Source organism: Sciurus vulgaris (assembly GCF_902686455.1).
Source record: "Sciurus vulgaris genome assembly, chromosome: 1".
NCBI classification, from domain to species: domain Eukaryota; kingdom Metazoa; phylum Chordata; class Mammalia; order Rodentia; family Sciuridae; genus Sciurus; species Sciurus vulgaris.
The window spans coordinates 131,740,820-131,755,681 of record NC_136461.1 but is presented as its reverse complement, the minus strand read 5'-3'; the positions used below and the strand labels follow the sequence as shown (position 1 = coordinate 131,755,681).

General features: G+C 34.8%; 1 protein-coding gene across 3 annotated transcripts in view; it reads left to right on the top strand.

The window, feature by feature from the left end:
- Window positions 1–14,862, top strand: part of LOC306659375 (transcription elongation factor A protein 1) — a 91,592-nt gene that overhangs the window by 64,130 nt on the left and 12,600 nt on the right. For all 3 annotated transcript variants that reach the window (XM_079136859.1, XM_079136858.1, XM_079136853.1), the window contains 3 exons: window positions 906–968; window positions 8,736–8,841; window positions 13,580–13,667. In XM_079136859.1, coding sequence (XP_078992985.1) covers window positions 906–968; window positions 8,736–8,841; window positions 13,580–13,667 — 257 coding nt within the window. The remainder of the gene's footprint in view (window positions 1–905; window positions 969–8,735; window positions 8,842–13,579; window positions 13,668–14,862) is intronic.

The window sequence follows — 14,862 nt, the reverse complement described above, 5'->3', positions numbered from 1 at the left end:
TGACATAATTAAAAATTTCAAGTCTAAGAAATTCTTTCAGTAACCAAAAGTTAAAAAAAAGTTATATAATTTAATAGTTTTTCCTCTATTTCTGGTAGATGATGTGTCTAAATATAGTACATTAAGTAAATATTACTCTAAATATGAGATGAAGTGAGATTAAATGAGTATCCAATTGAAATGTTTGGCCAAAAACTATAGGTGGTGCTATTGGTTCTCATCTAATTTTATTCCTCTTTTAACTTTAGGTGCTTTCAGTAATTCTGCTATGAGTCATTTATTTGGTCCCTCTTCATCATCTACATGGTAAAGCTTTTGACTCCAGATGAGAATTGGCAATGGGTAGGATTATAGGCTTAACATAGATCTTAATTCTGAATTTTCTTTCAGATTCAACTCCTATCTACTATGCAGGAACCAGGTAAACAGTGTGTTCTTGTGACAGATTGACAGACAGTGAGATACAGAAAAACCTAATAAAAATTCTAGCAGTGATGCCCTTTGTTACTCTCTGTGTGCATGAGTGCTGCAGCATCATTGGACCTCATCCCCACTTTCTCAGGGTTGGTTCCTTTCTCAGGCAGGTATTCTCCATGGAAATTTGGAAATTTTACATTGCTATTCAGAATATACATATAAACAAATACTTTCACAAAACAGTACATATGAATTACTTCAAAAGTACTGGTGAGAACCTATGATCCATAAATGGATTTATGATCTTCTGATGAGTTTCAAACCCCATTTGAGAGACACTGTATATGTGTTTATGCATATGTGTATCTTTGTTCTCACATGAATAAATGATGTGATTTTTGTGTGTGTGTGTGTGTGTGAGTGATTTAATTGACTTGTCCCTGCTTCAGTGTTATGGAAATTTAATATAAAATTTTTCTATTTTATAGGCTGGAGCATTGGATTTGCTGAAAGAGCTCAAGAATATTCCCATGACCCTGGAATTATTACAGGTGTGTACTCATATGTATCACAGTTCTTAAATTGGTAGTTGTTTTAAAATAAAAATTTTCAGTACCAGTATGAGTGTTGTGGTCTATCATGTATAGCTATTGCCATCATGAATCTAGCATCAGGGTGAGGATGACAGGGTATCACTCATTCTTCTCTCTCCCTTTTGTCATTGAGCAAGAAATTTTTTCCCCCCACATTTTTTATTGGTGCATTATAGTTGTACATAATGGTGGGATATGTTGTTAAGTATTCTTACATGCATAATTTAATAGTATAATTTGACCAATATCACTACCCTGCATTTTCTCCCTCTTTCCCTTCCTCTGACTTTCTGATCTATTACTGTCTCTTTGATTTTCATGAGATTCTCCCACCTTTCTTTTCATTTTTCTTCTCTAGTTTCCATGTCTTCTTCCTCTTTTAACATCATCCAAGCGTGTACATAATGGAATGTCAAATATGTACACATTATATAGCTTTGTTACTGAAGTCTTATTTTAATGTTCCATCAAGCCTAAAACAAAATGAAATTTTAACAGAAGTCAAAATGCCAGGCGTAGTGGCACATGCTCTATAATTCTAGCAGCTTAGGAGACTGAGGCAGGAGGATCACAAGTCCAAAGCCAGCCTCAACAACTTAGCCAGAGCCTGTCTCAAAAAATGGGATGGAGATGTTGCTCAGTGATAAAGCACCTCTGGGTTCAGTTCCCAGTACCAAAAAATAAATAAAGAAAGAAAAGTAAACATAGTAGGTCTAGACATAGCTTACTATCCATAATGTCTTCCTTGATATTTCTATTTATTTCATTAAACGAAAAATTAACAAGGAGTTGTAGGAGTGTGTGAATATGCTTTGGGGGAAAAAGTCACATGTTTATTTTCACTAATGTCTAACAAATTGAGCAGTTCTTTCAATTTTAAAGGCAGTAAACTGCCATTGCGTTATCAGTGTTTATAATTAAAAGGGGGCAGATACATTATTTTATTAAATTTTAAAATATTTTAGAATTACATATTATAAATTGGTTTTCTTTGTAATCCTATGCATTTTAAAAACATTCTGAGAAAGGGGTTCATACACTTTACCAGACTACAAAATGGAGGGATCCTTGGTGCAAAAAAAAAGTTTAAGAATGCCTCCTGTAAATGTAAACTCAAGAAAGAGAAGGGATGAAAGTCATGAGGTACTGACTTTTCAGTTCAAATTCCTGTCCAGGGACTGAAGCTTCTCTTCAAATCAACTCTGAGAGAGAATAAACTTCCTTTTGAGATGTACCTTATCCATCTGGACAATTTAGCAATCCCAGCATGCATTTAACATCTGTTAACTTATAACTGCAAATGTGTTAATCCATTTTTGCAACTCTACACTCTACACTCTGTAGAATTAAAGAGGGTATGGAGGTTGAATATGGTATTCATTTGTACCTATTGAATATTCTCATAGGCTTCTTGTTTTGGAAGGTCTTATGTATTTATATAAAAAACATTTGAATTTTGCTGGGTTTATAAAGATGAATCAGATAAAGTCTTTTCCTCCTTACTAAGCTTAAAGTCTAAGAGTGGAAAACCAACACCTAAACAAACACATGTAAGTACCCAGGTGGAAGTCTGTAGTGTTCATTTGGGGAGGGAGGAATCACAAAGAAGTTTGCTTCTTAATCTGATCACTTAGTCTGGCAGGTTCAGAAAAGCTTTCAAATGGGTGACAAAGCTAAAGTATCAAAAGACGAATAGCAGCTAGGGCCCAGAGGGAGTATTCCAGTAGAGGAAATAGTGTTGCATGTTAGGGGAAGTGAAGTTCAAGGAAGAGCTATTTACAACAGGTTTGTGAATGGAGGCATGAAGGCACACAGGCTTCACATGTATTCCTAAGAGCAGTAGTACCAAAAGCTATTAGGCAGGAAGTACATGGCCAGATTTGTACATTAGGAGTTGGAGGCTGGAGACAGGAAGGCTTGTTGACTAATGCAGTTATTCAGGTGAGCAGTGATAAGGACTTGAACCAGATATTAGCAATAGAAATAGAAGAGGATTTTTTTTGGGGGGGGGGGGTGCTGGGGATTGAACCCAGGGCCTCCTGCTTGCAAGGCAAGCACTCTACCAACTGAGCTATATCCCTAGCCTGGAGTTTTATAATGGAGGAAAACCTATAAGAATTGGTAGCTTTTTAGATCAGGGTGAAGGAGAGAAGGAATTTAGAGTGACTTGAGACTTTTGATATGGTGACTGAGTAGACAGTACCATTTAATAGTATACAAAATATTAAAAAGGTGATATGGAATTGGAGTTGGGATGAGAAAGAAAGAAAGGTGGAGGGTTAAGAGATAAAGGATGATTTGGACACATTGGGATTTGAGATGCCCATGAAAAAATACCTTGTAGATACCTAATAGTTGATTTTACCTGGAGTAGCCCTGTCAAATAGAACTTTCTACAATGATGGAAATATTTAATGTCTGTGTATCTCTGGTAGCTATTGACCATATCAGGCTATACAGTGCTTAGAATGGGACTGAAGAACTAAATTTTAAATTTTATTTAATTTTAATCTGAGTAGCCATATGTGTAAACAGCTCTATACAGTGTTGGAGAAAGGAGGAAAGTTTACAGACTATTTGGGAACTTAATAGCATAGGGGTGGATTATATCCTCTAGGAATGGTAAACTCTTCAGATATAGCAGACTAGTTAATTAAAATGAAAACTAAATAATCTGGCATAGTACAGGTAATGACAGCAGAAGATTGGTATGTTTTGAAAGTCAGGAAGTAAACAGAAGACAAATGTTAAAATAGATTGAGTTAATTTTGTAGGTTTTTAAATATATAGTAGATTCTTTCATTCAGTAATTATAATTTAGTGCCTGCTGTGTGCTAGGTATTTTTCTATGTGCTGAATTCTACGTGGTGAACCAAACAACATTCCTGCCTTCATAGAACTTATTGAAAGGATGGTCAATATGACTGGATTTTTTAAAATGTCTCTATTGAGAATAATTCCTAAACCATACAATTCATTCCTTTATTCAGTTTAGTGGTTTTTAATGTATTCAAAGAATTCTGCTATCCTCACCATAATCAATTTTAGAACATTTTTATCACCCTAGAAAGAAACCCTATACTTTCAGTAGTCATTCTCCATTTTTACCTATCTGGTCTCCTTCCTTTTCTTCTATGGAAACCACTAATCCACTTTCTCTGTATAGATTTGCCTATCCTGCAGAATTCATTTAAGTGGGATCATACAATATATGACTTTTTGTGTCTGACTTCTTTGACTTAGCATGTTTTCAGGGTTTATTCATGTTTTATATATCAGAACTCCATCCCTTTTTATGGGTAATAATATTCCATTGTATTGTATATCACCTGTATACATTTGTCAATTAATGGACATTTAGGTTGGTTTGGGCTGTTTGAATCCTGCAGCTGTGCATGTTTATGTAGAGATTGTGTGAACATGCTTTCTTTTCTTCCTCTTCAGTACTTGGAAGTAAAATTGTTGGGTCACGAAGTAACTGTTTAACATTATGAAGACCTGACAGAATGTTTTCTCAAGTGGCTGCACCATTTTACATTCCCAGTAGCAGTAAATGAGGGTTCCATCCTTGCCAACAGTTGTTATGATCTGTTTTTGATTATAGCCTTTCTAGTGGGTGTGAAGTGGTGTTGATTCTCACCTCTCTAATGACTTAATGATGTTGAGCATCTTTTCATTCACTTGTTGGCTTTTTCTATATCTTATTTGGAGAAATGTCTATTCAGACCCTTTTGCCCATTTTAAAAATTGTATTGCGTCTTTATTATTGACTTATAATAGTTCTTTGTTTAAATATAGTTCCTTATCAGATACAGGATTTGCAAATATCTCCTGTGGATTCTTTTTTACTTTTTTTTTTTTTTTTTTTTGCAGTGCTGGGGATTGAACCCAGGGCCTTGTGCATGCAAGGCAAGCATTCTACCCGCTGAGCTATCTCCCCAGCCCATCTTTTTTACTTCCTGATGGTGTTCTTTGAAGCACAAAAATTTAAAATTTTGTGTAGTCCACTTTGGTTTTCTTTGGTTGCTTGTGCTTTAGGTGTCATATTTAAGAAATCATTGCCTGATCCAAGGTCACAAAGATTTACTCTTTTTCATTTTTAGTTAATTTTTGTGTGGGGTGTAAGAAACGTTTTGATTTCATTCTCTTTTTTGGTACCAGGAGTTGAAGTTGAATCCAGGGGTACTTAACCACTGAGCCACATCCCCAGTCCTTTTTTTTTAAAGTCCTTCAGGCTTCTTTTTTCCCTTTGCTGTAGATGAACACAATACCTTTATTTTTACTTACTTATTTTTATGTGGTGCTGAGGATCAAACCCAGTGCCTTACACATGCTAGGCAAGTGCTCTACTACTGAGCCACAGCGTACCCCCACCCCTAGTCTCTTTTAATACTTTTATTTAGAGACAGGGTCTTGCTGAGCTGCTTTTAGGACCTTGCTAAATTTCTGATGCTGACTTTGAACTTGGGATCTTCCTGCCTCAGCTTCTCTAGCTGCTGGGATTACAGGCATGCAACACCACATCCAGCTCTGATTTCATTATTTTACATATAGATATCTAGTTTTTCCAGCGGCATTGGTGAGAATGTTTTTTTTCCCCTCAAGTGAATTGTCTTGACTTTTTTTTTTAGTAACAATTTGTTTATTTTCAGAGTCTCCAATCTATTTCATTCATATCCTGTCTCTCCTTATATTAGTACTATGCTCTCTTGATTACTTTAGCTTTTGTAGTATGTTTTGAAATCAGGAATTGTGAACTTTTCAACTTTTTCTTTCCCAAGATTGTTTTGGCTCTTTGTGTTCCTTGCATTTCCATATGAACTTTAGGATAAGTTTGTCAATTTCTACACAAAAGGCAAATGAGATTTTTATAGGAATTGCATTGAATCTATTATTTCTTTTCTTTTCTTTCTTCTTCTTCTTCTTCTTCTTCTTTTTTTTTTTTTTTTTTTGGTACTGGGAATTGAACCCAGGGGGTGCTTAACCACTGAATTATGTCCTCAACCCTTTTTTTATTTTACTTTTTTTGAGACAAGGTCTGGCCAAGTTTCTTAGGGCATTGCTAATTCCTGAGGCTTGTCTCAAAGTTTTGATCCTCCTGCTGCAGCCTTCAGAGCCTCTGAGATTAAAGATGTGTGCCACTACACCTGACTTGAATCTAGTTTATCTTGATCATCATTGTGGTCTGTTAAGTCTTCTAATCCTTAAACATAGGATATGTTTTCTTTAATTTCTTTCAGTCTTTTATAGTAGATTTACATATATATATATGTATATAAAACTACAGTGTAGCTATAGTTAGTCTTTTTTGCGCAATACTGGGGATTGAATCCAGAGGTGTTCTACTGTTGAGCTACATCCCCAGCCCTTTTTATTTTTTATTTTGAGACAAGATCTTGCTGAGTTGCCCAGGCTGACCTTGAACTTGGGATTTTCCTGCCTTAGCTTTCCAAGTAACTAGGATTACAGGCATGTACCACTGTGCCTGGCAGTGATATGCTTTTACCTCAGTTTTAGTGGTTGACTTTAAATCATCTTGGCAGAAACTGATGAGTGATCATAAAGGACATTTTTCTTCTTGAGCCCACTAATCTGCTTGTTTCCTGCTATGTTAGAATATCTCTTAATTTTAGTACTCTTTACATTCTGCCTTACCATCAATACGCAGCTGATTCCTTAAGTCTGTTTAATGTGCTGCGCTTTCCACCTTTCTAAGGTAATGTCTTTATGTCTGATGTTCTGTAGAATCCTTGGGCAAAATCACATATTTTCTCAGCTTGATTTTCACAATGTATAATTTATGCTAAAAATTTTCACTAGTCAGTCAAGAAAGCTGTTTAATCTCATAGTTTCTTGAATACAAAATATTTTTTTATAGTTCACCTAATACATTCTGTAATTCTTAGTATAACCATTTTAGGAAGAAAATTCTAGAGTCTGAAGAATTTTTAGAGGCAAATCTAAACCAGGTATCCAAGTAAGCAGCTTCCTAATCCTTCCTATCTACTTTCTCCTTTCTTCCTAGAATAGTCCCTAGAGGAAATAGAAACACACCTCAAATATTTTTTCATTCTACTTCACCAGCCTCATTTCTTATTAGTTTGACTGGACAATCTCTTCCTTAGGAAAACATATTTTATTACAGGTAAATTTATTCTCAGTATGGATTTTCTTAGTGTTGAGTGAGATTATCATTGATTTTTAGCAATCAGAACAATCCTGTGACAATTAAAAAGCACAAAACACACAATTTGTTAATCTTGCTGTCCTCAAACCCCTCTGAAAATACCATTTTCTTGGCCAATCTGTGTTAGTCCTAAACTTCAGTACTATGTTAGTAGCTTATTTCTTCCACTCATCTGTAAACGATAGGTCTGTAATCTCAGAGACTTGGGAGGCTGAGCCAGGATGATTGCATGTTCTAGGCCACTCTGAGCAAGTTAGTGAGACTTTGCCTCAAAATAGAAAATAAAGGGATAGGGATATAGCTCAATGGTTAAGTGCCCCTGGGTTCAGTTCCAATACAAACAAAAATACCCCCTAAAAGTTGATTTGATAACCCCAAACCATTTGGGGACTTGAAAAACTATAGGGTCACCATTATCCTTTTGCTTTTGAAACTTATGTGCTTTACTTAGTTTTCCAAGAGATGTAGCATAGAATACTCTGGCCAACAGCATATTCTAAATTCTTGAACAAAACTGTCCTGAATTTTTTTTTGCTGAGAACTGAATAATTTAGAAGGAAACCTTAAGTACCCATTTATTTTTCTGCCTCAAAGCTTACAGCAGGGATTCCCTTCTTTATAACTACTAAGAATTTCTTTTGTTTTTTTCTTCCATAGACCATATGTTTTGAAAGATTGTCTACTGGCAATCTGAAGTTAGTAAATAATTTATCATTTTTTATTTATCATCCGTAATTGGACTGTCATAGCTTTTGTGTTCTTTAAGCACAGTTTGAATACCATTGAGGAGTTGAAAACAGCATGGACTGTTTGGAGGTGGACAAACTGAGATTAAAATCTCAGCCTTACCAATTAGTAATGCTGTAATGCTGGGCAAGTTATTTATTGGTAGTTCAATCTCTTAATTTTTGAAAATGAGGATAATGATCTCAACTTTGAAGGATTATAGGAAATTAATGAATGTCGATGCTTTGAGTATAATCCTGGGCACATAATTTTGCCCATGTGAATAATTTTATCTATATTTTGTAGAGTCCATTTAAATATCTGTGATTTTATGCTTGTTTTAGATCCCCCACCCTCCAAAAAAACACCCTTTTAAATCTGTTGGTGGTAGTTTTTGTTGAATTAGCTTCATTGTAAGTTAAAGCAGGTACTCTATGAAGTATTTTGTGGAGAATAAAATATAGACACTAAGAGGTGTATATATTGGTCATGACTGTTTCAGAATGCTTTGTATACAAGTACAATTCATATTTCTCCTTTGTGGAAAGACTGATTTCATTTCATTTGTTAACAAACCTTCTTACACATTGAATGCTTGCAGATCTCAGTGATAGGAAATGAATGAGTTCAGTTTCTGATTTGAAGATACATATACATTACTTAAGTCCATATAGTGTGCTGTTATAAGAATTCAAATTATAGAAGTATTATTTTATTCTAAAGTAGAAACAGGAATCTCAGAAGAAAGTATGGGTAAAATACTAATTGTTTGAAATACATTGTGTACAAATTTTTTTGTTGTTGCCTTGCAGTCCACAAGAATTGGAATGTCAGTTAATGCTATTCGCAAGCAGAGTACAGATGAAGAAGTTACATCTTTAGCAAAATCTCTCATCAAATCCTGGAAAAAGTTATTAGGTATAATTGATCTTTCCTTACATACATTTTTTTAATATTCTGATTTGTCAAATGGTTGTTAATTTTATTTTCCTCTATGAGTTTAGATGTACTGAAACTAATGCCTCATTATAAGGATAATTTAATCTCTGAAATTTTTGCTTTTTAGGCTAGTCATTTCAACTTTCTTGACTTTGAACACAACTAGATAAGCTCTTCACGAAGAATTTTCTTGGAAGGGAAAGGGTGTACAAATTTTTGAGAAAAAAAATTTTTCTTTGGTGGTACTTGGGATTGAACCCAGGTCCTTGTGTATATTGAGGAAGTGCCCTACTTCTGAACTACAACCCAGCACTGAAAAATACCTTATTTTTTTGTGGTGATTCTGGGGATTGAATCCAGAGATACTCTACCATTGAGAGATATCCCCATCCCTTTTTATTTTGAAACAGGGTCTCACTAAGTTGCCAAGCCTGGCTTTGAACTCCTCCTGTCTCTTGAGTCATTGGGATTATGGGCATGTGCCATCCTGCCCAGCATGAAATAATTTTTTAACTTATATAAAACTTGCAAGCATAATAAAAGAGAACCTATATATTTTCCTTTATCCAGATCATTAATTTTTAATATTTACCATATTTATTGTATCATCTCTTTATCATCATTTCTCTTTCTCTTGCTTTCTTACCTTTTTGAATCATTTGAGAGGAGATTGACATTTCATGCTCTTTTACTCTGTAAAACCTAAGTGTATATTTCCTTAGAACACGCTTATTTTCTCACATAGCCATAATATAGGAAAGTTAGGAAATTTAACATTGGTACAGTATTTTAATCTACAGTCCATATTTCAGTTTTATCAGTTGTCCCAATCAATGTCATTTATGGCCTTCCCCCCTGCCCCCCCGCTTGTCTAGGGCAGTATCCAGCCCATGAGCAGATTTTTAGTTTCTTAATGTGAAATTATTCTTAATCTTTTCTCTTTTATGATATTGAAATTTTGAAGAATGTAAAGCACCCTTCCCCCCTTTTTAATAATATGGGGACTATGTGTTGTTTTCTAGTTATTAAATCAGGTTGTACATCCATAGTTGGAATACTGCCTACCAGTGTTATCCTTCTCAAAGTATCACACTCAGTCAGGGTGTACACTGTGGAGTTTATTACCTTTCTTTCTGTAACAGTCACTCTGTGGGAGACACTTTAAGACCCTGAAATCATCTTGTACTTTATCAGATTGCTCTCTGACCCCCAGTTTAATACTGCCCAAACCAGTCTTTACAGTGATGGCTACAAAATTGGAATGTTCTGATTCTTCCACTTCAGTATTTACAAGTGATTATTATACTTAAGAAAGCACTCTCCTCTTATCTCCCAGTGATTTTGTTATTAGTATAGACTCATGGTATAATCTGTTATGGTTTAGATTTATTTTGATATTGACATTGTCCCAGATTTGACCAGTGATCACCCCTTTAAACTGAATCCTAGTTCCTTTGGCAGGCCCTATTCAGTGCTTTGATAGTATTAACATTTTAAATTTAAAGCCTATAAAATTTTAAAAGCCTAGTCTTAAGAAAAATAAATGTAATACATGATCTGTATCAGATTTTGAAGTGGAAGAAAACCATTCCCCAAAAGATCATTATTAGGACAATGGCAGAATTTGCTAGTTGTTTTCCTGGTTATATGAGAGATTTCTTTATTCTTAGGAAACATTTGAGGTATTGGGATAAAAGAACATGATGTCTGCTGGGTGTGGTGGTGCATGCCTGTAATCCCAGAGTCTCAGGAGGCTGAGGCAAGAGGATGTCCACCAAAGCCAACCTCAGCAAAAGTGAGGCGCTCAAGCAACTCAGTGAGATTCCGTCTCTAAATAAAATACAAAATAAGGCAGAGAATGTGACTCAGTGATTGAGTACCCCCGAGTTCAGTCCTTGGTACCCATCAACAGAAAGAACATGATATCTGCTACTTAATTTTAAATGGTTCAAAAGAACTAAGTTTATACTGTGAGAATTTTTGTGTGTGTACATATTCTCACTTATATCTATAAATAGAGGGAAGAAGGAAGGAAGGAAAGAAGGAAGGCAGGAAGGAGAAAGAAAATGTGCTAGAGTATTAGTAATTGGAGAATCTTAATAATATGTCCATAGAAGTTCTTTGTACTAATCTTATTACATTTGTGTATATTTGAAATTGTTCCAGAGTAAAATTTTTTTTAAAAGTCTGATCTTTAAAGACAGGTGGAAATCTAGATTTTTATTTAATTTTAATTTTGTATTTTCAGGTAATTAAGATTAGTCATGGAAAGTTGACTGAGAATCTTTACACATTTATTTTTGCTTATAGAAAGATGGTTTATATTCTGTGGGAGAAGATATTAGACATTGCAGGTTTGCTCATTTGATTTTATATTTAAAGAAATTTTACTCTTAGGTTTATTGGCGTTCGCATTCTTCTTTAAAAACCTTATTTTGTGCTAGTGCTTTGGTAATCCCAGCCGCTCAGGAGGCAGAGGCAGGAGGATCACAAGTTCAGGGCCATTCTTGGCAAGGCCATTCTCTTAGTGAGGCCCTATGCAATTCAGCAAGACCCTGTCTCAAGAATAATATAAAAGGCTGGGGTTATGGCTCAGTGGTAGAACACTTGCCTAGCATGTGTGAGGCGCTGGGTTCGATTCTCAGCACCACATATAAATAAATGAATAAATAAAGGTCCATCAACATCTTAAAAAAATAAAAGTAAAAAAAAAAGGGGCTGGGGACATGGTTTAATCCCCAGTACCAAAACAAAAAAACAAACACACAGACAAACAAAAAACTCCTTATGTGAAGATTTACTTATTCATTAAAATTTGAAGTTAGAGGAGAAAAAAATCCTTGTCTATTTGTGACTGCAACCATAAGTTAATATCTTATTGTATTTCTTAACTATTTTCCCCCTAATGCACAGATTGTTTCAACTGTTATTTTACTTATATTTAATGTATACCTAGTGCCTTTTTAATGAAAATATTTTGTATTTGTCCATAATAACTGTTATTTTTATTGGTTTCAAAATAATCCAATGACTGTCTTAATTTTTATTAGTCACTTGCCTATTGTTAGGTTTGTTATTTTTGTTTTTACGTTATGGCTGTTATAACTAACATCTTAATAAGTATTGTTCTGCCTAAAGCTTTTTCTTCAGATCCTTAGCTAGATATCGAGAAGATTTACTACTACTACTTGTAAGGAGCACATTTTTGAATACTTAGGATATGCTGTCGACCTGTAATAGTGATCCTCACTATAATCCAGTATAATGAAACCAGCACATTGACCACTTAGGTACCTTGTACACAGTTGGATCAGTGGTGAATACCTGACCTAGAATCTGACTGCATATAGTCCAAGGCCTTTCCTGGGGCTGTGCTATATTTATATTGCCCATGATATTGAATTCATGCCTCTTCTCTGCTTTCTAAAAAGGATTACACCAATTCACTGTGCCAGGGTAGTGTGGGAGATCAATATTAACTGCACTTTTGGCAGCATTGGATCCATGCTAGATCATGTTTCATTGTTATATCATCTTTCCTTTTAAATAGTTTCTTCCCTATTGCTTTTGGACTATTTCTTAGTCCATGCCATGTGTCATTAATAATCTTTGTTTTCTGCCTCAAAATAGTGTACCATCTTTAGGTTTTAAAGCTTTCAAGGTGAATCATAAAGAAGAAAAAAGAACAGTGAAATGAGAATGTGAAAATTAAAGTGTATACTCGTATCACAGAGGGCTTAAATTGTATTTTAGGTTTGATAAAGCTGCACTTTACAAGATAAGTTGTGCAATTGTAATATGAATTTTCTCTATTAGCGCTTCTCATCCAGCTGGCATATTAGAATTGTGTGGGGAATTTTAAAAAATTATAATGCTTGTGCCTTATTGCCAGAGATTTAGACTCACTGGATCTGGAATGGAGGTTGGCATGAGGGTATGTTTAAAAGTTCCCTAGGTGATCCTTATATCCAATTGAGTGTATGTTCTTTTTGTATTCTGTATAGAGAGATGTGAAAATTGAAAGAATTTTTTATGTATCTCTTAGGACTTTTGTAGGGAGCAAAATATCAATAAGGAGGCAATTTCTATTGTAGACCTAAACATTTTCTAAACCTGTCTTCAAGGCAGTTTTGATTTAGATGTGAATGTTTGTCAGTGCTAAAATTAGCCTATTATGTCTCTTCACAGTGTCTGACTGCTTACATCTTTAAATCTTAAAACTTGTGTACTTTGTGTTGCTTTACAGATCATTTAAGATTGAGGGGATACTAGATAGATCTTACTAATCCTGAGGTATTTTATATGAAAATATTTTTTATTATTGTCACAGAAACATTTATATTTTAGGTACCACCTTTTTGACTTCATGAAAAACTATTAAAACAGTATATTGTTAATATGCTTTCATTTTAAAAATGACAGTGCTCGTATTTTTCCCATATTCTTTCCTTCTCTTTGTTCTATACTTTGCTCTTAAACTTTTATATTTCCCTTGGCATATGAATTTGCAGTTCTTACCAAGTGAGTGCTAACTGAATGTGGGGTTATGAAAAATGCCCAAGTATGTATCCTAATAGAATAGTTTGCCTAAACGTCATTTACTGGTGGGAAACCTAGAATTTTTTCCCCCCCTTGGGTAAGTAGCCTGTTAACATGCAATATTTCAGTTTTTATTTTTCATAGATACTAGCAACTTAGGAATTTTATACGTTTTCAGATGGACCATCAACTGATAAAGACCCTGAAGAAAAGAAAAAAGAACCTGCGATTACATCACAGAATAGCCCTGAGGCAAGAGAAGAAAGGTATTTCACTTTATGGAAATTCATTAATGTTGAAGTCAGATAGTTTTATCAACTCTGTCACTTTCTCCATGGTCTTCTGATCACATATCTGTACTCCTTTCTGTTTTCCAATCAAATAGAACTAGTAAATGAATATAGCCAAGTATTCTAAGGTTTTTAGCAAGATTTCCTAGAAATTTAAAAGAAAAGTAGTAGATTATATAAATAAAAAGAAATTGTATATTTGCATTGTGCTTAGGAATTCCACTGTTAGAATTGTTAGAATTGTTAATGAATGTACTGCTTTGGGATTCAAAGGGTTACTTCCTCTCTTTACCACATTTCTTTTTTGCATTTATTTTTGCCCTGGATCATTTTCATTTTTATCCTTTTTTCCTTTCAAGTTTAACCATTTGCCATAGGAACTTAAAATATGAAGTTCAGCAATAAAGGGTTCTTCAAATTGTTCCTTGGCTGCTATAAGGTCTCTGCATTTATTCTTTGCTATTACATACCATGAACTGTGCAGTATCCAACACGTTGTTTAATGTTGGTATACATGATAGATTACAAATAGTTCTCTAGTTCTAGTGAAGCTTGTAGTTTAACTATTGACATTGACTTAGAGCAGTGGTTCTCAAAGAAGTCCAAAGAAGAGCAAGGAGCCTGGCAACTTATTAGAAACTCATGCTCAGGCCTCACCCTGGAACTATTAGGAATTGTTTTTATCAAGCTCCTAAGGCACCCAGGTTTTATAACTTGTGCTTCTATTCTCTGGCTTCCTAATTTCAGTTTTGTCCCTGAAATTTTGACCTACCTAGATCCTTAGAGGTATTTAGGACATTAAGGCTACTTCTGTTTTAATTGTATTTCTTCCAGGTTTACCAGAATTCATCATGTATTATTCTTTGTTAAACAATTTTTATATTTTTTTGAGGTTTGGAGGATTGAACTCAGGACTTTGTGTGCTGGGTAAGCACTCTACCACTGGTCTACATTCTCCTCACCCCCACCCCCTGCCTTTTTTCTTTTTAATTTGAGACAAGGTCTTGCTTGGTTGCCTAGGCTGACCTTAAACTTGTGATCCTCCTGCCTCCTGCCTCCCCATCCCAAGTAGCTGGGATTACAAGTGTGCACCACGGCACCAGGCAGTGTTCCTTATTTTTTTTACTTTTTATTTTTTGATACTGGGGATTGAACCCAGAGGCACTCAACC